This window comes from Tachysurus vachellii, chromosome 5 (assembly GCF_030014155.1).
Source record: "Tachysurus vachellii isolate PV-2020 chromosome 5, HZAU_Pvac_v1, whole genome shotgun sequence".
NCBI classification, from domain to species: Eukaryota; Metazoa; Chordata; class Actinopteri; order Siluriformes; family Bagridae; genus Tachysurus; species Tachysurus vachellii.
This window is the reverse complement of record NC_083464.1, coordinates 12,911,286-12,934,862: the sequence shown is the minus strand read 5'-3', so window position 1 is coordinate 12,934,862 and position 23,577 is coordinate 12,911,286. Positions and strand designations below refer to the sequence as shown.

Below are 23,577 nucleotides of genomic sequence, written 5' to 3'. Positions count from 1 at the left end.
AATACTTTTAACAGTAACAGTTTCCTCTGACTAAAACATGTAGTAATAATAATAATAATAATAATAATAATAATAATAATAATAATAATAATTATTATTATTATTATTATTATTATTATTATTATTGTTATTATTATAATTATAATAATAACAATAATAATCATTATTATTATTATTATTTTTTTATTATTACTATTATTATTATTATTATTATTATTATTATTATTATTATTATTATTATTATTATTATTATATTTATGTATTTATTTATGTATTTATTAATTATTGTACCCTGTAACAGGATATAAGCATATATGCTCATACTCTGTATAATAAAGCTCAAAATACCTTCCTCTGCTGATGATATTAGCATTTATTACATATTTAATAAGGATTGCTTTTAAGAAACAGACAGAACCATGTATAACAGTATTTGAGTTTACAGAATGAAATGGATCTATTTGAGTTGAATTCTCCATTGCTGAAAAATATACATTTTAAACATCTCAGCATTTTGATCATGTAAATTTGAAGTATCTCTAATCAGAGGACTTGCTAATCTGTAAATGTACATTTCAGTACATACACTTCACACATAGCAGTGAAGCAATCGAGTGTGAGTTGGAGGTTCACCTCAGATAGTACCAAGGGAACATTATTTGTAAACAACCTTGGCTTCATCTCATACTGAGAACCATAAATAGGAGTAGAGACAAGGCACGCCATTGACAGACCTCCATCAATCTTAGTACTTGATATTTTAACATGTAAGATCATGATTAGATATAAAAACTGTACTGATAAATCATATGATATGGTTTCTCAGGATAAAGAGAGACCATACACCAGCTAGAGGCAGATCGTTGACCTCTTACTGGGGATACTTTATAGATGGAAGGAACACTTAACGCAGTGGGCAAGATCTCACTTCAGGAGGAGAAGAAGCCGGAAATTTGTTTTGAATCCATCTATGTGATCAGATGCAAGGTTGCAGAAGTAGAGAAGACTGGATACACTGTGAAAGGTGAGGGGTTGTGTGGTTAAAAGCTTTTAGACTGGCAAATTTGGATGTTGTTTTCTATTTGTAAAAAGGAGAGTAAGCTGTTTTCTTTCAATTATACAGTAGCAAATACACAGTTCTGGGGCTCTCAGGAAAGTCTATATCAGGATTCTGGAGAGGAGAAACTGTCATAGCTGAACCTACTCTCAGTATCATCCAAATGAGGATGAGGTTCCCCTTTGAGTCTGGCACCTCTCAAAGTTTCTTCCTTTACCATCCACTAAGGGAGTTTTTCCTTACCACAGTCACCTCAGTCACCTCAGGCTTGCTCATTGGGGATAAATACAAACACATTTATATACAGTGATACCTCGAGATACGAGTTTAATTCGTTCCGTGACGTTGCTCGTATCTCAAATTGCTCGTATCTCAAAGAAATTTTCCCCATTTAAATTAATTGAAATCCCATTAATCCGTTCCAGCTCGCAGAATTCCACTCCAGTTGTTTTGTTTGTGTGTTTTAAATATGAAAAATGTACAGTACCTGTATATATAAATGACAAATATTGTATAAAAACATATAGTAATAAAAGAGAATGTTAAAAAAAATAAACTGGTTTTACTTTACGGAAGATGCGCACGGAGGATGAGGGAGGAGTAAACAGGCGGAGGATTTAGGAGGAATTACACTTTCACTTTCGTTCATTTACTCGCACTCTTAATGCTACTTTACAATTAAATGGAACTTAACTAAACCTCACTAAAATTAACGAACTTAAATCAAGCATCTTTAGTTCTGGCAGGCCAAGTCGTCAAGCGTGCATCAGCTGTTAATCAGCTGTCCACGACGCACCAATCCGGTTACTACATCCATATTACTCGACCATTTAAATTTCTGTTTTCTTTACATTGATTTTGCTTAATTTTCTTCATCGCTTTTCTCTTCACTTGTTTTTGCCTTTTTTGTCACTCTTTCCTCACTAACATCTGCCGGTCGTTTTAATAAAAAGCTGTCCGGTCGGCATATCGGATGCGGTGTAGTCGCACAAGTTCAAATTTTATAACGGATCCAACGCTTAAAACGGATCCGAACATTACGGATCCGCAGATGGTCGGCACCTCACGCAGCGCCTTTGCGACTGGACTGGAAATGAATGCATGAATGAATTTGTCGTGTGCAGTGGAAAGGTGGCTTTAACCGAGTGAGACGCGGGAAGCTGAGGCGGGGAAACAGAGCGCACGTGGTTGTTGGGGATCTTTGTTTCGGCGGCGGCTCGGATGCTCTTATCTCAAAAATTTGCTCGTATCTCAAGGCAAAAAGTTGGTCGAATCACAGCTCGTATCTCAAAAAATTCGTATGTCAAAGCACTCGTATCTCGAGGTATCACTTGAATTTTTGTATTATATACATTTTTATATTAACCCTTTTTTATGTGTATATTCTGTAAAGCTGCTTTGAGACAATGTCAATTGTTAAAAGCGCTATACAAATAAATTTGAATTTGAATTTAAACCTAGAAGAAAGTGTCAGGATGTCCATTCAGACCACTGTTTTGCTTGGTTGCACTGCATTTTGTCTTGCACTGTTTGCACCAGGTTGCACAGAGGTACTTTATGTGGCTAGAATGAACTTACTTAAGTTCTTAGCTCTGTGTTGTTCTATGTAACTCTGTAGCACCATGGTCCTAGAGAAACGTTGTCTCATTTCACTGTGTACTGCATCAACTATGTATGGTTGAAACAATAAACAATAAAAGCTTCTTGAATTGACTTGACTTGACTTCCACTCATAGAACAGTGGACCAGGGGTCAAAGAAGTATACTAATCCAGTCTAGACCAGACAACTTTGTCAGAGATCATAGAAGTATACTAATCCAGTCTATGTGTTTAACATGTGTCCCATGGATATGAAGACGGGCCTTGACATTTGTGTCTCTATTTTCATCTTTGGTCTCAAGCTGTAGTTAATGACCAAATGATTTAAACAATAAGTTCAAGTGGCAAAAAATGAGGTTCCTTCACATAAGTTTGGGGTTAGTTTTTTGCAATAGGGTGAGGAGCTCAATAGTCTGGGAGAGCTTCAAAGTAAAGCAGCTGGTCTTCTAAATTGAGATAAACAGTTGAGATGGATTGGGAAGGTTGTCCCTCGGTTTCCTGCTCCCATTGGGATGTATCGGGCATCTCCCACCGAATAGAGAGCTGCAGCTAGACCCAGGACCTGCTGGAGAGATTTTATGTCACAGTTGGCTTGGGAATGACTGTGAATCCCTCAGGAGGTGCCAGAATGTTGATGGGCACTAGTTCTACTATATATATTACATGTTATTATGACAGCTTTGTATCTTTGTAACTTTTTAACTGAGGAACAAAAAAAAAATGCCAAAATGGTCTGATGAAAATGTGTTCACTGTATTTAATGTGACTGTTTTTATATGAATCAAAGCACAGTCTGACATTTTCATTTACATAACTATAAGCACAAACAGAACCTGAGCTTTCTGTCTGCCGGCAGCTTACCTAACCGGAGGCACAGCTCAAACATCATATTTCAGAGGCAAAAAACACACACACAGACACACACACACACACACCACACACACACACACACATACACACACACTCATCCTGATATTTTTATTTCAATTCTCAAAAAAACGATATTTTTGCCATTCTTGGAGAATCTTGTTCAGACTCTGACCCTTGAAAATGGCAATAAATTTTATTAAAAGACCAGCAGTATTGAGAAGTAAAGGAGAAGAACAGACTCTAGTGCAAAGAGAAAAAAGGAGAAAAAAGAGCAATGCTACTGTGGGTACAGTAAAACATAATTTACTTACAGAGCCTTACAGTTATGGAACAGCCTTTCAATTAGTGTTTGGGACTCAGACACAATCTCAGTGCTCAAGACCAGGCTGCAAACACATTTATTTAGTCTAGCTTGTATAACTAGCATTCCTTGGGTAAAGGAGCAGATCTGGAGGGTTCATGGTCATACAGTAGAGTGTTTGGTGAACTTGGATGTCTGGATGCTGTTGTCATACCACCCTCACAATTCGATTTGCTGACTGTGGAATGGCTGGATGCTTTACATCCCAGAAAGCCCTCAAGTCTGTGTCACCTTCTGGCTTTCCCTTTTAGTTATCCTGTCATTGCTAGTCTTGCTGAAGTCCCTGTCTGCATGTACGTTGTCAATCACATGATTACACTCATACCTAACATCCCCCCTCTCTGTCAAGCTATTCATGCCACTCTGGAGCTCCCAATGTTCAGAGTTCCTAGTCTGATCGCCTCTTCTTTGGGCCTACTTTATTAATCCTGACCCCCTACCACTGGTTGGAGTCTTGTTGCCTGGTGTGCACTCTTCTGGGGAATGCTCTGCATATACAGCCAGTGACTCATGAGATTCTTTGAACCACTGTTGAGTCAGTCAGCTTTATGGTCGTTTCTTCATCACAGACCATTTGAAGACTTTGGCAGGAAGGAATTAGTGTTGGGTCTGTGGTGACCTGCTAGTTTCTCGGTTGCACTATTATAAACTGTTGTACAAAGAACATCATTCACAATTACCTTATTTTCTGTCCAGTGTCACCCAAATAATGATGGGTTTCCTTCTGAGTCTGGTTCCTCTCTTGGTTTATTCCTCATATCATCTCAGGGAGTTTTCCTTGCCACCATCACCTCCATCTTGCTCATTATGGATAAATATAAAACTTAATTTTAAACTTAAAAAAATGTATTCTGTTTCTATACTTCTGTAAAGCTGCTTTAAGACAATGTGAATTGCTCTAAACAAACAAATTAAATTAAATTGAAAAAGCAGGATCTAGCTTTTATTTTCTCTCCTGAGTCTCAACTGTTTCAGCTCCTCAAACAGAGTTCGATAAACCATCTAAGATGATTATTTATGATTATTTATTAATTATGAACAAATGTATTAATTAATTAATATGGATATATGACAAATGCTAATGCTAGTTTTAAAGTGAGCTTTCTTCAAAATGGAATTTCTACTATAGCAATATATTCAAATGCAAATTTTTTATCTGCCATATTTTAACATCCTTATGTCAGATCATTTTCCTTCAATATGACATAGCAACTGAGAAAATTCAAGTCTAAAACAAATAGAAATATTTTATGGGGCAAAAAACATCAAAAAACTACAATTCATGGTTTCACAAATATGTTTCATAAATAACAATTTAAATTAAGTGCATTTCACCTAAAATCATGCTCTGCTGTAGTATTTTATTGACACTGGTAAATCCAGGTCCACAATAAGCTTATGCGTGTAGACTTTTCCAATACACTGTAGTAATATTATTACAAATACTATCTAATACCTGCTAACTGTATAACTGATGTGAAAAAATTGTAAAATATTACAAAGGGAATCATTTAGTCTATTGTAAAAGTGTCCTGTCCTGTAAAATATTGTTAAAATTTGTCCAGTCAAATCTGTTAATCAAATAAACCATGTTTTCATATTTTCAGCTATATTACTATTGAGTTTTGAATTAATAATAAAAAACCTACCATCACTGAATGTTCAGAACTATTTGCACTACACACACTTACGTCTATACGTTTCATTGATAACATAACATTCTTGTACATATTGTTATTGTTATATCTTAGCTGTTTACTACTTCAACTAAATAGTATTTCATCCGATTACCTATGTTAATGTTTATACTTTTTTATATTTGCATATACTTCATTTTGCGCACCATATGGATTGTTACCCTGTGCAATGACAATAAAAAAATCTATCAAAATTAAAATTAAGTTAAGGAGTAGTAGGCTACACTGGATAAATTCCTTGTACATAAAAGTCTACTTTAAAATGTTTTATTTGTTTATAATACATTATTTCTTATGTATTTAAAATGGTTTTGAACTTAACAGTGACAGATTGATTATCTGATTTATAAAATATAAATAGTTAATAATAATATAATATAAATATAATATAGTTATTAGTTCATAATGTTTGTTCAAACACTTTTGCCACATCTTTTTTCTCACCAACTGGTCCCCTAATTATAAAATGACCCAGAACTTCAGCGTTTCCCGGAAAAATAGTACTGTACATGTACTGTACTGTACAGGCTGTACATACAGAGTGCCATATGTGCAGAGCAGTCTATAAATAATGGCATAGATAACATCAATTATTACTGAATTCCAAGCTACAGCTGACTAAATGTACCATGCTTATTATAGTGAGGTGTGTATGATTGACAGCTAACAAAATTCTTTTGAAGTATTTTAAAGATGAAGTTAGTTAATTTTATTTCATGTTCAGTTCAGTGTGACATCCGCTAACCATGAAAATCTGACACTGGACAATTTAGCCTGTTACCTTAGCAACCCTTTTATCTGTACAACACCAGACTGTTTTCACTTGAAGGGTTTAGATTTGTGAAGCTGAAGAGAAGCAAACACACAAGAGCTAAAGCTAGGGACATTCAGCCTACAATGACGGAGGACACCATTCTCACACAAATCTAAATCTAGATTATAGATGAGATCCATTTTTATTGGAGCTAACCCTGTATTCATTGAGGTCTGTATTTCATCTAGCTAAGAGTACTGAAAACACCAGGAAGTTCATGGCAATTATCAGACTTTTTTGTTTTTGTATTTGTTCTTTTCCATGCAATATGCCTGTTACCATATTGCTTGTTAAGTGGATTCAGCTGGAAATCTCTTTGCCTGTTTTCTTGTCAATTAACTTACAGTACAGTTCAACAGGAAAAGAAGGGGATAATGTCAACACAAACCCAGTCACAGGATTCATGTCAGCCTGCTGAACCTGAGATGCAGTTCGCACATTATACATTAGATTACAAAACACAAAATACCCACAGCTCACTATGAAATGGCACTAAGGAGAGCCAGAGGAAGTAATTAGATCTCTGAAATAATTAGAACAAATAATTCTGCATGCTGGTGCTACAAGCTTTAGTATTACAGAATTTACAAACTCTCACAACCAAAGGGTAAAATGTCATTTTATGAGCATAAATGACATCTGATATTGTTTTTCATGTGTGTATGAAAATAGTTTAGGCAAAGGCATCATCTCTTACATGGATATATGAAAATTGCACATACTATAAAATGCACAAGCCTCCATCCAATAAATTTTACAGTTCCTATCTATCGGTCCTCATAGACATCCTCAGGTCATTATGTAACAAAAAATGAATAAGCAGGATATAGATTCTATTTTTCTCCAGGGTCTCATCTATTTCAGCTGCTCAAACAGAGTTCGATAAACCCTCTAAGATGATATTAATTATGAATGAATGTGCCATATGTGTATTAATGAAATAACATGAATGTATGATAAATGCTAATGCCAGTTTCAAATTGAGCTTTCTTTAAAATGTAAATTCTACTATTGCAATGTATTCAAATGCAAATTTTTCATCTGCTTAATGCCAGATTTTAAGTCCTTGAAATTGCAGGGTTATTTGATGTAAAAATTAAGTCAGTCTTCAACTGAAATTTCATGTAAGCATTATTGCATTCAAATGGATTCAAGCTAGTCTGCTAACAAATGTCTAATTCTGGTATCAATCTTTATTACTGACTATACACCTCTAGGTTCTAAATAGGAAAATGTTTGATGATGTGGGACAGTGGTCAGTCAATATTAAATGTGAAGTCAATATGTGTCTGTATCAAGTGTAAGGAAAGTGCATCCAGCTGTCCGGTATACCAGGTTTATCAGGTTATGGCAGAACAGAATGAAAAAAAGTTAAGATAACAAACCATGTAATCTGTTTAATACTTTAAATCCTGCCTAGTCAACATGATTGACTTTTCCAGATCAAACATAAAACACATCACATAATCTGAGACACAAACACACACATGATCTGAGTCAACTAGCTCAGGGTATTTGGTGTGTCAAGATGAAGCCAATCAATAAAAAAGAGGAGGACAAAACTGATTCCTAATGCCTAATTAGAAAATATAGGATAACATCATAAATATTGTGCTGTGAAGGACGTATATTATTAGCTTAGACTTGTGCAGGGGCATGCCCTTTTATTTTAACCTAATTAAGCTTCTTTAAAATTGAATTTACTATAATACCATTTTACAATGTTAATCTTAATGACTATACTCCCTCTGATGAGAAGGCATCCTCTGCAAATGATAATTTCTTTTTCTTTGTGATGATGTCTTCTTAATGAGCTGCAGCCTGCCATCTCTTCATCTGATCAAACATTCTTCTCTCAATGTCTGTTGTGAGGCATGTTTTCTGAAAGGCTTCTATGAGCAATATCTCATAAACCTTAAATCTCTTTGGACATGTATTCTAAACAGTCACTATTTCAAACATCAAATCTAAACACACACACACACACACACACACACATTGTCATGTTTTTAATGGCTGGTGCAGACATGATATGGTTGGACACATGAGACACAAACGTGTTAGAGAGAGGTTATTGTGGAAATGGACATGACCTGACCTGTCATGTCCAGTATTGGACACTTTCCTCTCCTGTACAAACAGAACCACAAGAAGGCTGGCATGAATTGAATAAGGTCTGTCGGGTATCAATGTGTTGTTACCATTCGATGTATCATTTTGAAACCGTATTCATTTATTTATTTATTTGTTTTTCACTGATAACCATTTGTCCTGGTCAGAGTGGCCTGTACAGGACCAGTTGAGGTGTTTAGAGTAGAATTGAGAGTAGCCATTGTTTGGAGGAAGTGGGAGATTAGATAAAAACATAATTTAGTTCAGAACTATGAGAAAATATATCCCTACATCCCTATGATATAGTGAGTGAAGAAAATAATGCCATAGGTCTTTTTGCAATTGTTATTGGTTATTAGGTCACATGAGAATTCCAACATGGTGGATGCAGCATGTCCGGATTGTATTAATACTACACACATATACTAATTAGTTCATACTGAGCAGTAGCTGAATACTGACATACTGACACAGTACATGAATTTGGATGCATGTTTGACTTGGTGATTATGGTTAAATAGGTTTTGGCTTTTTAGCTTTAATATTCAAGTAAAAAATGCTGTTAAAACACCCAACTGATGGATTATCTTCTTCTATTGGAAAGGAGAGTTTTTAATGTTATTGCTATCTATTAAACTCTCTTGTACATTTGCCTTATGACTTCTCATTTTTTTTCTTATCTAAAGGATGACTCAAACATACCATTTGTCAGTGTAGTTTGTTTGTAATCAGTGTTTTTGATGCCACTTGTCACTTGTGTGTGATGACTCATCCGGCTGACAGCTCTGCAGGACTCCTGAGAGAGATAAACACTTCCCTAGTGCTCTGAATTCTTCCTGTGCTCTTCCTACCCCATCCTTTCCGACAGTCTTCATCAACAGGGCCCCTTTGCTAATTAATGTAACTAATTAGTGTTCTGATCCTTTGACTACTTACAAGACGGTGTTGGAAGAGTGGATGTACAGAGGCTGTACTCCAGAGACAGTACACCAGCTGAGTTTCACTGTCGTATGCCTGCTGTCTCTAGTGTAGCATCGAGTAGACATTTTAACAGCATAGAGATTTTTGGAACAACAATCCTTACAAATGTATATTGAATACCCCGAAGTTGTAAAAGAACAACAAAAATGATTAAATACATACTGCATGTGCATTTAAGGTATAATCATCTGTGACTGAGTGGTCAGTCTGAAAATGTAGTTGGAAATGAAGCTGTCACTGCAAAACAAATTCGAGAAGAAAATCAATAAACTTCTAAAGCCTCATCTACACCGGAGCAAAAAGCTTTTAGCTATTCAGTTTCGTGAATCTAATAAAGACAGGCATCAGCATGTGTTATGCTGAGAATGAGGTGGCCTTGCTCTTAAAGTCACTGGAACCCAAAGAAGCCACAAGGTCCTCTTTTTTTCTTGAAAGCAGAACTACATTTAGGAAAATGAATCTTTTATATTCTCTTGGCACAAGAGACTTTTTATCTCTGGTCCATTAGCATTTTTGGCACTGAACCAATTTACATTTTTATAGCATAATTAATGAACAAGAAAGTCATTTACATTTTTCTTCTGCTGGCTGCCTAGGTGTCTGAACCTATCAGAAACTGAAAATGTGAACAATGTGTGTGAGTTTTTAGTGGAGAGGTTAAGATGGCAGGGAGTAAAGAGCTGAGATAAGAATAGTGAATAGTAATTTGATAAACAACAGAGATAAAAAGGGAATAGTTTCTTTCAGGTGTAAATGGAAAGCTAATGGGACCCATGTCTTTCACATCAGTTGGCCTAAACATCAAACGATGGGAGGCAGGACTCCAGCAAATATTAAGCCATTTAAGCAGTACTGAAAAAAAAAAAATTAATTCAGGTGTCATACATATATCTCAGGCAACATGAAAGCTAGAGCTTACTGTTCTCACTTTTGCATTAAGCAATTCTTATCAGTGAATTAATTGTATATCACACCTTTCTAATATATCTGAATATGTAGTCTTATGTACTATGCTACCATATTTTTTTGCATCATAACCCTAATGAAACAATTAGTTCCAATGTATACAGTACATGCTAAAATAAAACCCACTTTTGTTTTCTGATGTGTTTTGATTCCACTTTTTTAAAATTTGATATAGGTAAAAATATCTAAAGAAAAAAAGAGATATTATTTATTTATGTATTTTTAGTTCTGGATCTTTCATAAGATTCAGTCTTTCAGTACATAATAAAAGTTCTCCATAGATAGTGGCTAGATGTTGTTAAGAGATGGGTTTCAGATATTGAGCCAGACATTGAGATCCCAGAAGACATTTCACCTCGAGACAAAAAGAACATTAAAGAAATGATCTGATCTGTCCAGACAAAGATATCTCCTCTTCGGCTCAACAACCTCCATCTCAAAAATAATGTCTTTCTTCCAGGTGCTGAGATTTAAATTGTTTTGAATCTAGCCTCATTTTGCATTATGATGGAGGATACTGATATATTACAGATGTATCTGATCTGGAGTTCTGAAAGGGAGTTGATGTGAAAGTGTTTCAAAGTGGCCACCTGCTCCAGACTCATTGAGTTTTTGCATAGAGAGCCTGCTTATGGCAATGTAGATAACACTTAGACCAAATTCACTCCCAAATTGAGGTCATCTGACCTCACATCTGCATAAATTCATTTTAGCACCTGTTCTGAAGTGACATTGGTCTGTTTTGAGAGACTTCACAACTGCTGGTGAAGTAATTGCAGCAAATTAGTGTGCATATATTTATAATGCAGTCATTTTCAGGAGAGATGCCGAAGGTTCTGTGAGCTAATACCAGACGTTATTCCGATTCTTCCCTTCAGTAATATCAGTACATTCAAAAATATTTTTTTATAATGAAACAAGTGAAACATTTTCTGCCATGAATGGGCTTTGAGATTGGAAATAAGTGAGTGCACTTAATGAAGTCTTCTCCAAGAAGCAGTGTTACTGCGAGCACCAGATTATCTGAGTTAAATCCATTATTGCAAAAAAAAAAAAAACGTAATGAAAACTAAAACTATCATTGGTAATGAATAAAAAAGAAGATTAAGAGGGAACTCGTACAGACTAAAGAGAGAGCTCATGTAGTATCCGACACTCATAAAGGATAAAAAACAGCTCGTGTGTAATAGAGAACTTGTGTAGTACAAGAGAGGACTCGTGTAGTATAAGATAATTCATACACAATGAGAGAGAACTCGTCAGGAGGTGAATTGTGGTGTGTGTGTGTGGCTGAACACTTCTTTATATTCCTCCGCCTCCCTCCACCCTTCATAGGCTGTGTTCTCTGATTCGCGCGCCACAGACACTCCGAATCCACCGCGCTGGAGTTGCCGTTGGAGGCTGGAGGAACCCGGAGGCGAGTTCAGATGGGTCTGATACAGATGATCTGAATGGGGTGTAACTCACGACACCCGCAAAATCAACTCGTTTGAGATGTGGCTCAAATGTGACGTCTTTGCGTTTGTGCGCACCTGACGTTTTCAAAACTGTACAAGTTCAATAGTTTGCCTTGGCGCCCAGTCCGGAGCGTCATGCCCTCGGATTCTAGGCGCGCTCCATCATGCTGAGCCGCTCGGCCGCTCTCGTGCTCACTCTGAGCGCCGTAGCGGGCCTCGCACCGCGCTCGGGTGCCTGGAGCGATGACAAGCTTGTGGCAGCGCCCATCAACTCCACCAGCGGCTTTCTGGCCAGCTTGGAGGTGGGCTACTCGAAGAGATCTGTGGCAGCAAGCGAGGATGACGATGCGTCGTCCAGGTGCAACGTGAGCGTGGAGAGGCTGCCGGCCAAGTTGGTGGCACGCTGGGATGGAGACTTGGGCTTGCGCTGCGACGTGCTCGTCTACACCACCAACAGCCACGGAAAGGCGTTTTTCTCTGCCGCCTTCAATCGTGCCGCGTCCCCCGTTTTCATCGAGCACGTGGGCGTCGCTGGCGCGCAGCAGGAGTTCAGGCTGTGCATCGGATGCGGTCTTTCCCGATTCAGGCGCTTCGGAAGATCCAAACCGGACACGGCGGACAGCGTGCACTTCTGTTGCCTTGATTTCGCCTTGGATGAACTCAAAGGGGACCGGAGCTGGAGGCTGAATCGTAAACCCATTGAGTCCACGCTCGTCGCCTGCTTCATGACTCTGGTCATAATCATATGGAGCGTGGCTGCCCTCATATGGCCGGTGCCGATCATCGCGGGCTTCCTGCCCAACGGCATGGAGCAACGGAGACCCAGATAAACCATTTTCTACCCAAACTTATAGGCTTACTTATTTAACCGTGCGCCAATGTAGTTACTTGGCATATAGGATATTTTGTCAGATAGTAATATTATGATGTTTAAAAGTAAAACTTCCTTTTAAAATATGTAAAATGTGAATATTAGACTGAATGTAGTTTTATAAACCTATGAATAGAGAGTAGGCCTAAGTATTAGCCTATGTTTTATTCAGCTGTCTCTTAAAATGTTTGTATTGTTTTTATCTTACACGTTCTTCATATTATTAAGAACAAGACTGTAGAAACGTTTCCAGTATTTTGGGGATTTTTTTTTTTTTACAGTAGAAACATTGTCCTCATTGGCTTTAACTGTATTTATATTTGTACGAGCTAATAAAATGTGAATGTCCATTTGTGTAAAATTCGAATACTAATAACGTTTATTGTACACAACTTTTGTGCAACAGGTATTAAGAGATTTCATTATTATACCCGTTTGACCAAATGTATCATCTGCCTCACAGAGGCTGCGTCCAAAACCCCTCACTAACATACTTGACTTGGTCTAGAGCAGCATACAATGCATTCATAGTACATTTAGTTTGGTAGTGTGTGGTTTTGGACGTTACCATAAACGCACCGTGAAAGGGCGGAGCTCTTCTGCTCACCTGAGGGAACTACACTGAGGAAACAAGTAACGGCTGAAGTCCAGGAAGTAAACCACATTTTCAAGGGGAAAGGATTTGGCATCAGTGGCGAGACGTTAAGGTTTTACTCGAGTATCCTGTCCCATGCGGAAGGGAGAAGTCATGGGTCTGTTGGGTGACATAGTATTTGTGTTTGGACTGTTTCAGTCGGTGTGGATAAGCTCGGTCTCAGGTAAATACACCTACAGTACATTCGTGTTGACGTCACCATTGCTCCTTGTGCACAAACATGCTGTATAAATCTTAACAGGACACGTTTAAATAACGTATATATTTATTTATTTTTATTTTTTAAAGGTATTTTGGAAAACAAATCAACTAAGAATGTAGAGAAAATGAGTATCAGTCATGTGGGGTTGAGTTTATTACACTACAGCAATATTAGGTTATTAATGTCTAACCTGCTATGTATGAACTTCTGGATTTCTTAGTTTCATTATTCAAATTTTCTAATTATAATTTAATAAATATCATGAATGGATTTTTTATATATATATAAATGTGTATTTATAACTTATATTTACACCTGTGAAAGTAATTTGCTTTTATTATCATTTTATAAGCATTTTCTTTATGGCAATCGCCTCCTGTACTTTTGACAGACATTTTGTATGGTGTTAATAGGTCTCTGTTTAAGCTTTCAAATTTGGATACTTCTTTGTTCATTTTTAGATCATATTAAATAAAAACAGATTTTTCTAGATATTTTTAAGTTATATTTTAAACCCTTTTTTGGTGTAAAATGTACTTGCTATTTTAGGTATGTAAAATGGGCCTTTTAGTGAATTGTTTATATACAGAATTAATACAAAACCAGGCCAACAACTGTGTAGAACAATGAAGGATGGAAAATGAAATTAAAAAAATCTTTAAAAAATATGTATATATTCCCAATAAGGTCTTTGTTACTGTAAATGGAAATGATGTCTTTGTTAGAAAATAGTGCTGATGATATCTTACAATAGTGTCTTCCAGTGTAATTTTTGCAATATTTAAATTATATTCTACTTACTTTATACATGTTGCATTTAGTTTGGGTTATGTTTATGTTTGACATATTATTGTTTATCACACACATATGTTTATTACTTATACATGATCACTTAGGCATGATACAGTATAATCTGTGTCAATCGGATGAAGACTTGTGATGGGACTGTTCATTTATCATTTTGTTTATAAATTTGATTAATTTGACTTGGATATTTGTTATATATGGAGAATGACTTTACTTGCCACCCAAGCCCATATAAAACATCTAAAGTAGTTTTATGGATAATCTCTAGATAGTGATTTATAGGTGCAAAGCATCTGCTAGTCTGATCAACATTTACACTTATTTTTTTAGGTGGTCCAGCACTTACCATAAATCTTCAAAGTGATTCTACCATACATATAAATAGGAGTACAGCTTCACAGATAAAATGTGAAGTTTGTATTGGAAATAGATGCCAGTTCACTATGACCCTCAGTAGAAGCATGGAAGTGGTCTTCACATGTTCAAAACCAGAAGATGTCTTCATGGTGGAGATTGTTAGACAGATTGGTAAACCATGTTTTTCTTTTTTTACTACATGTGTAGAAATACTGTTTATAACATGCAACATAACCAACATCTTTAAAAGCATACAAAAATGGATTAAATTCTTACATCCAAATTTATCAATTTTATATCCTACAATTACTATTACAATTTGTTTTAAGATACAGGTTTATATTTTGGTCCCAGAAGGTTTATTCTGGTTATTCTGATTAGGTGTTATACCTTGCAATAAAGTATTTAATTCCACAGTTTGGCCAACATTGACCTTATCTTTTCTTGCAGTATGCACCACTACATGTAATGGAATGATCACTCCAGAGGACATCCCATCTCTTCAGAACTTTAACCGCACCTTTAGCTGGAATGTGAAAGTCCAGGGCCACAAGGCTTACTGCTTGGACTTTACCAGAACAGGATTAAGGCAGATCCAACCTACAGAGCACTGTCAAGACAAACACATCTACTCAGTGTCTATAGGCGCAGTCACAGTTGGGAAGTTTTGCCATCAGGGTATCATCAAAAGCATGCAAGTGCTTCAGGAAGGAAGAGTTACTTTGCAGGTGCCTGGAAAACAACAGCTGAATACAGTGAGCTTTGGCATAACAATAGGACCGGAAATAACATGTAAATAAATTTTGATGGTTTTACAGTAAGCTTTGTTGAAGAAGTAGTACACATGAATAACAAGTAGAAACTTTCAGATGATGGTTAAATGGGAATATTAAGTTATTTTTTTTACCTGGTCTGTGCTGCTGCAGTATAATCATTATGGTTACTATTCAACAGCTTCTGCGATTATCAACGTTACCCTGCCAGAGGAACCATGGTCCCAGGATTTCTTTTCACCAAACTACCCAGAGAGCTTTCCTGATGACGATTTAATCACATGGGCCTTCCAAGTTCCATACAAATACTATTCAACGGTGCATATTCTGAACTACACCATTCCCAGGTGTAAACTAAAGGATGTACGATTGGAGTACCAGCTATTTTCCAAGATCATGGTGAAAAAACTGAGTGAGCCACAGCTATCTGAGCACCAGGGCTCCTTCGATCTTTCACTGCATAACTGCCATGTAGACACACAATCCTCCACCAATCTCACCCTGCATTTCAATATCTCTTCCACCCGGAGAGGCAGTGAAGGTTAGTATGGCTCTTTTTTTATAATGTCTTTGTATATGAAATAACACTCCACTGTATCAATAGCATGGAACAATGCAACAGTTTAATTGTAGTTAGAGCTTTTCAGTTTGGTGATAGGCTCTAGGTCCACCCTAACCCTGAGTAGGATCATGTTAACCCTTTCTTACATAGTGTTATCCACTTTTATTGGCAGTCAATTCAAGCCGTGTTTAAAAAAAATAACTTAGGAAAATATTAGATGTATTATCATTATCATTAGCATTATTGCAAATAAATGTAAACCTCTGAAACTCTCTAGGCCATCTGTCGTTTTTCAATATTTGCTAACTGAAAAAACATTAAACAGCAAAATAATTTAAGTCAAAACTGTTTTTCAATGGTTTGTGCCAGACTCCACACATCACTTAAACTAGTGTTGTTACTTTATTCTGTGCTTTTTGGAACAATCCTATACTGTGCAATGTTTCAGTGTTCAGAAATGTTCATTTCGAAAGAAATGCTTCACCCTTGCATATTTTAGATCTAAACCTTTCAACTGTTTGACGTTAAAATATAAAATAATGTTATTATTTCAGGCATACTGTTTTAGCTTTTATAAGTCCTGGACAATCCATTTACTTTTTAATAAGTGATAGATTTAAATTTAGATTTGAAAATAATTCAGGCATGAGTGGGTAACAGGTGATTAATGAATGTTATAGTTCTGAAGAGTATAGTATGTAATAAAATGTTCTTAAGGTCATAAAAATGGTCATTAAAGATCTGTCGAGTACCTCGGGGAAGCTTAGCTGTCTAGAGCAGGGGTCAACGCACAGAAGACGAACACTGGATTTAGAAAAAATGGGTACTGAGTAAACTGACCTTACATATTATGCTTTGTTTTTAAACGATGATTGTTTTTAACCTCAGCCTTCCTCCTAAATGCTACAGTCTTCTGGCTACCTAATTTTGACTGCTCCTCAATCTGCTTTGAGGCATAGGGATGACTGTGACTTTCTCTCTGTGCTCCTCAACTATGCAATATTTTACCCTTTTTAATAAAAACCTTCATCTAAAACCTTAGATCGAGGTTTTTAAATTCTATTTAAAAACACTTTTATTCTCTCAAACTGTTGATGTTGTTTAGGTCTGTTGTGAATATTTAAATTTGAGTACTTTTTCATTTATTTTTATTTAGGCGTATTTACAAGTTTAGAACAAGTTATTTGTAGCTCTGGGTTTAATTTCTTTTAATCATATTTTATTAGACCATTCTCCTGTTTTTTGTGCTTATTAGGTTTTATTTTATTATAGTGTGTAAGTTAATATTATTCAGTCTTTTTTATTTTGCCAGCCCTTGTGGTGTTTTAGAGATCAAGTTGACTTGAAGTAAATAACTCTGACAAGCTCTGACAGGAAAATCTTTTTTAAAAAGTTCAGATAATGGTAATGGGCAGATTCTGTAGATTCTGATAAACCCCGGTGAAATGTGTTGTTACAGGTTTCTGTTATTGCTTTCAGCAGATGGTTGCTCTTTATTTAATTTAAGGCTTTTATTGTATGCTGTGCTTACCTGCACATTCACGCCCCAAGGTGATTTTTGAATGACTGCTGCGAAGGCAAAAAGAGGAAATATATCTGTACACTCAAAGAGACTAGAAAGTTAAATAATTGATTAAACAAATTACTTTTGCAAAAGATGTTTAACTAATGATCATGTTAGAAACAAGGATTCTGATTAATTAGTTTTACACAAAGCCCTGATTCACAATCCCAGTTACCTGGTTTTCATTTTTGGTATGTAATAATGAGTCATTTGGTTGACTCCATTTCCTGTCAACTCTACATTTGGGTAAGTTCTGGAAAGCCCCTGTTTTATTAGTCAGTTCCTTACAGAGGAGCCATAAACCCAACCCATCCCTTCAGGGAATTTAATCACATACCTTCAACTTTTATGTACTTTTTATACACTTTATATATGCATGTAATAGCGTCTGTGCTTTTCAAACTATAAAAAGTGCAGCTTCATTGCTTGTTACTGTTTCAGTGCATTGTACTGTGGATCTGAAGTTGGAAAAGGGGCTAGTGATACACATCATGAAAAAAAAAACCCAATCAGACTGCAATTTGAAACTGAATTCACTGGCCCAGGAGACAGCCACCATCACTTCACCAAAGGTCTCCCATGTATCTTTCATTGACTGCAAAGAGGAGGACCTGCTCATCACTATAAACAAAACTATAAGTAAGCCTTTCTTTTAAATAAGTGCTAATTAATAGCATTTTCAGGTAATGCATTTTGCACAAATAATTAATTTTCGACCCATCTTTTATTACCAGCATGTCAGCAGTTCAGAGACTGCCCATCCTCTGAAACTCTAAGGGTGCCTGCACTAGACAAATGCATTGTGGGAGTTGTGCAAGAGGTCCGATGGTTCCTGAATGGCCCACAGCATGGCACAGTGGAGCTGGTGTCATCAGAAGGCAGCCTGCAGCAATCTCTGCCTGGGCATTTATGCAAAGACACTGTTCTTCTCAGTGTGTCAGAAAATGAGCCCCAGGGCGTCACTGTCGGGCAGTTTTGTCCTCAGGGAGCGATTCACAAAATGCAAATCAATGTTACAAACATTACAGTGAGCGCTTCTTCCACAGGTGGCAAGAATTTAAGGCAGATCACCAACTCCCTCTTAAAAGTTTCATTTACTAAAGCTATAAAAGGTAATAGTCATGGTGTTTAAAGTGCGTTTGGCTAGGAGAGAGTATTAGATTTTAATGACCACATTCTGAACAGCTATCTTCATATGAACAAAATTTATAAAGAAAAAGCATGAGTTGTTAATGTCAAGGGATAGCTTGCAGATTTAAATTAACATGTTTGTATCTTCAGTACAATGCTGAAATAAACATAGATTAAAAATAAACTTTTTTTATTTCAAAACTACACATTTTGCTAAGACATAATACAAGACATGTATTCCTTCTCTCTTTCTTCTGTTTCAGAGAGCTATATTTTCACTGTCTTGCCAAAAAAGGATATACCAGTACTCTTAGGTACTCCATCGTGGCCTTTGGGAATGAAGTCATATACGACTGTCTCTTGGTCCATCTTATTTCCTGCACAGCTCGAGGCTTATGTGAGCTTTCCCAGTGTTAGCCAGCTCACATGTAAAAATCGCCCGGCATACATTAAATTGCACAGGCAGCAATCACATGACAAGATGTACAGCTGGCAAGATCAAAATCCTAAGGATGTGGTGGTATCACAGAATTTTTACCTCAACATGTCAAACTGTTTACCAGTGAAAGGAGCCTTCAGTGTGGTCAGCCAGATCACCTTGCACTTGGGCAAAAGTACAAAAGTCTTCAGTGATCTTATGTTTTTTTCTGTTTATTGATCCTGTATGATTTATTTCTGTTGGTAATGGTAATTCACTCAAAATGGAACATGGCAATAGTCTTCCATTTACATAAGTGACTGTAATACACTGTATTCGGTGTATATCATTATATAGCTGTAATGTCATGCTAAAAACCTGTATGGTGTGTTTTCAGGCGTGCTTTTGAGCATCATCCTGAGTGTTGTGGGTGTTGTTTTACTGCTGATGGTCATAATTTTAGCTGTATGTTGTATTTTAAGGTGAGTTTTTGTCAAAAATCACATCATCACTTTAAATTTCAATTACAATCTGGTCATAAATATATTGTCTTTTTATCTAAAAACAAAGAAAAAAGAAGAAGCAGAAAGCTCCTGAGGTCTCAGTCTACAATCCCAGTAGGCATCCCTTCCTGCCAGGCCTTCACGGGATTCCCCAGGAAACAGAGGATGAAGATTTTCATATTTATCATTATATAATTGACGACCAGGTAAATGGGCATCTTGATAAAGACACTGTAGAAATGAACGAGGCTGTGAGCGTGTACAGGGAGTTCACTGGACCGACAGAGCAGCAGCCATTAACAGAGAAGCTAGAAGCCGAGGAGCCAGAAGTCGGGGTCTACAGGCCTTTCACAGGGTCCCAGAGTGCACCAGATGTGCCTGTTACACTTGTAAGGTCAGTAGAAAATCTGGCATTTAAAGACAAGCAGAAAACTGATGTGGAAATCAGTGCAGTTGACTCTTTTCACGAGCAGAAAACCGTACCAAACATACAGGAAAACATACCGAAAATAAAGCCAGAGAAGGCTTAATAAGGCCTCAGGGAGAGTTTACAGTTAAAACGTGTAATGAACTGGAAGCTAACATAATAGAGAATTATATTTTTTTAAATGTCTTTTTTTTGGTGGATTCATTTACTACTAAGTTACCTGTTCTACATTTTGAAATATATCATTGCTTCCTGTTAATAGCACAAAATGCTTGTTTACTTTGGAATACAAAGTAAATATAAAAACATCTCAGAATATAGCAGTACTTTTTTGTGAGCTACTACACTGTTTTTATTTCAGAATTAACATTTTCATTTTTGTACTACATATTAGAATGTGTTGAGTGTGGTAGTGACATTATCACCATAAAAATATAAATAAATAAATAATTAAAAAAAAAAGTTTTTTTTGTTGTGTAAAAGGCATAGCCAGTGTATACTTGTTGCTACATTAGCTTGTATGTATAAAACATTGCTTTTATAGATCAAAAATGCTCCAGTCATGTAAGTTACATAAATAAGAACATTTATTTTAATGTTCAGATGATGTCAGTATTGTTCCAGATCATTCACACATCTGGCTTATTATGTTGTAAAGTCCTCTGGAAGCAGCAATAGCCATATTATGCAACAAATAATAAAATATCTGTTTTATTGAACATGACTGTGTAGTGAAGTAATCTGTTTAACTGGACTACATTACTTATCAGAATATTAATTGTTTTGAATCTGAATATAAGTGCCTCTTATAGTAAGTGAATCAATGTTGTTTTGAAATGTAATAAATTGCTATCATAACTATCCATTTTAGGATTATATGGAAATACATAAATAACAGAAATGGCAGTATGTCTGTAATGTGAAGGCACTAAGTACTTCTTAGTTCTGAATTGTTAAAGCCAAGTATTAGCTCTAAGAATTCTTATTACAAATACAATATACAAAGTTGTTATTTATGATGCACCACTTCTGACAGTTTGTATTTACATGTTTCAAGGTCATTGTTAGAGATAATAAGATGCAAGACACTCAGACAATATTGAACTCACATACAAAGGCCTTCACAGCACGGCAGTTCTCATCGAACCACTTCCCGCTGTCTATGACAGACATAAAGGCGCAATTCTGGCTGCGGCCACCGACAGGCTGACGGGTGACCTCTGTCTCCCAATTTTGGAAAAGTATCCTGGACCCTGATTTATCAACCCACTCCCCCTCTTTCAGCATGTCGTTAATGCCCAGCCAGATGTGTTCCCTGGCTCCAATTGTCTCATGCGCATAGACATAGAGCTGGTAATTCTCATTGCCTGTAACAGGAGTGCTCAGGCTGCCACCCTGTGAGATGCAATCATTGGTAGCAGCATAGAAGTCCTTCTTTACTGGGCTGGCTAGGAAACACTTTCCTGGAACCTTGATGCCTTTCAGACAAACTGCAATAGGAGGTATCACAACAAACTACATTAAGGTTTCAAAAAAGGTTACAACTAGCAAATGAAATGGATGCCAAAGGAAAACAATACCCTCTATACACAAGTACATTCCATATAATCTGTATGAATCCTATAGCTTAAGGGAAATTATCAAAAACTTAGTAAGTTAAAACTCTCAGCTAATGTGATATCAACTGATGTAAAGATACTTTATGTAAATAAACTGTATGAATTTTATTCAATACCTAATTGCAGAGCATGAACTGTCTTCAGGACATTCAGATCATTTATAATCTCATCAATCTTTTTCCTCAGCTCTTCAATGGCAGCACTGTGATCAACTGAATCCAGCAGCACATCTACACATCCAGGAAACATGCAAATACACCCATTCATTCTTATACTATTTAGGATAATTTTGTAAACATGTTAGAGACTCGCTTTAACAAGACTATCAAGATTAGGAAAACAAGAATAAAGTTCAGATAGCATACTTACCTTTTGTTTCATTCTTTGTCTGTGTGCTCTGCTCGAGCAGGCAGTGTGTAGTGCACACAATGCACAGTAAGAGTGCAACACCTCTGAAAGTCATATTTACTTTACTCTGGATTCCTAAATCTTATTCTGAACAGAGAAATCCAAAGGCTTGAATACTTCTGTGTCGTGTAACATGTAACAGAGCCGTCTGGGACCCTAATGAAACACTGGAACTTTGTCAGCACATCACCCCACCCATTAACCAGCTGCAGGAATTCCACCCAAAACTCCAGCTTTTCTCAGCTTTATTGTATTACTCCACACAAAGAAAATAAGCAACTGTACTGACAAATATGTTATGCTAACAGACAGACAGATGTAACCCTTAGATTTGGTAGTGTTGGCTATTGGTATTATCTCCAGAGGCATGGAAAGAGAAATCACTGTACAGTTGAGTTCATAAACCTTTCTTTGATAGTACTTTATAAGAACTTTATTAACATTTTTACACACACCATATCTCTACTTTTCTCCACTCATTAAATATACATTAAAGTCAAATCATGGATAATAAAATACACATATAAAATAGTTGCCTTATGCGACATCAAATGTAATGCTACAGACAGGCAGGCAGAAAAACAGTCAAAATAATAGATAGACAGACAGATAGTCAGACAGGCCTTGTTTTCCCCAGGATACCACTAAACCAGGATACTACTTTTTTTTTGGTCTAACTACAAGTCTAATGTATAATTAGCATGTCAAACTTGTTCCAGCAAAGGTCTAATGCACCAACTTCAGCCCCTAGAGGAAAAATAGCTGTGTTGAAAAATAGCTGTATATCGAATAAGGTAAACTGCAGTACTATGGCTTTTCATTAAAATCATGCAGGACACGCACACACACACACACAGACACACACAGACACGCACACACGCACACACACACACACACACACACACAGACACACACAGACACGCACACACGCACACACACACACACAAACACACAAACTACATGGACTCCTATTTTGAAATCACACTAGTCTTAACGTCCTACTGCTCTTTACATACTGCATTTCAAAGAAGCGCATGAAATAATATATCTCCATATGTAGGAGGCTACATGTTTCTTGTAGCACAATTTTATAATTAGTTTAGTATTTTTTTTAATTCTTTAATTTAAGAGTGCTTACTTTTACCACTTCACGAACCACCACCGTGTTTTAGGGCGTCAACGTACTGCAAGGATTACGCATATATGTGTAAATAGAAAAAAATATATATATATATCGGAGTATATTCTGTTAAAAATAGTTGTATTTATAATACACTTTTAAATTGGGATCCATTTAAAAGCTTTATTCACCAAGTCTTTGTCGGAAATAATATAAATGGGGTTAGATTTCTGTTTTTGCGCAAG

The 23,577-nt window shown here is 36.4% G+C and overlaps 3 protein-coding genes across 3 annotated transcripts; 2 read left to right on the top strand and 1 right to left on the bottom strand.

Moving 5' to 3' along the window:
• Window positions 1–11,811: 11,811 nt before the first annotated feature.
• LOC132845264 (transmembrane protein 158) lies at window positions 11,812–12,949 on the top strand. Its single transcript, XM_060869189.1, has one exon. It carries the CDS (start codon window positions 12,080–12,082, stop codon window positions 12,743–12,745), a length of 666 nt encoding a protein of 221 aa, XP_060725172.1. The 5' UTR covers window positions 11,812–12,079; the 3' UTR covers window positions 12,746–12,949.
• A 380-nt stretch (window positions 12,950–13,329) lies between these two features.
• Window positions 13,330–20,904, top strand: cdcp1a (CUB domain containing protein 1a). Its single transcript, XM_060869837.1, has 9 exons — window positions 13,330–13,604; window positions 14,781–14,978; window positions 15,258–15,599; window positions 15,762–16,121; window positions 18,148–18,345; window positions 18,441–18,818; window positions 19,101–19,451; window positions 19,653–19,737; window positions 19,826–20,904. The coding sequence occupies exons 1-9, from the start codon at window positions 13,517–13,519 to the stop codon at window positions 20,286–20,288; spliced, it is 2,463 nt and encodes an 820-aa protein (XP_060725820.1). The 5' UTR covers window positions 13,330–13,516; the 3' UTR covers window positions 20,289–20,904.
• clec3ba (C-type lectin domain family 3, member Ba) lies at window positions 20,751–23,027 on the bottom strand. Its single transcript, XM_060869838.1, has 3 exons — window positions 22,174–23,027; window positions 21,921–22,034; window positions 20,751–21,675 (listed from the first exon to the last, which is right to left on the bottom strand). The coding sequence occupies exons 1-3, from the start codon at window positions 22,265–22,267 to the stop codon at window positions 21,275–21,277; spliced, it is 609 nt and encodes a 202-aa protein (XP_060725821.1). The 5' UTR covers window positions 22,268–23,027; the 3' UTR covers window positions 20,751–21,274.
• Between the last annotated feature and the right edge of the window lie 550 nt (window positions 23,028–23,577).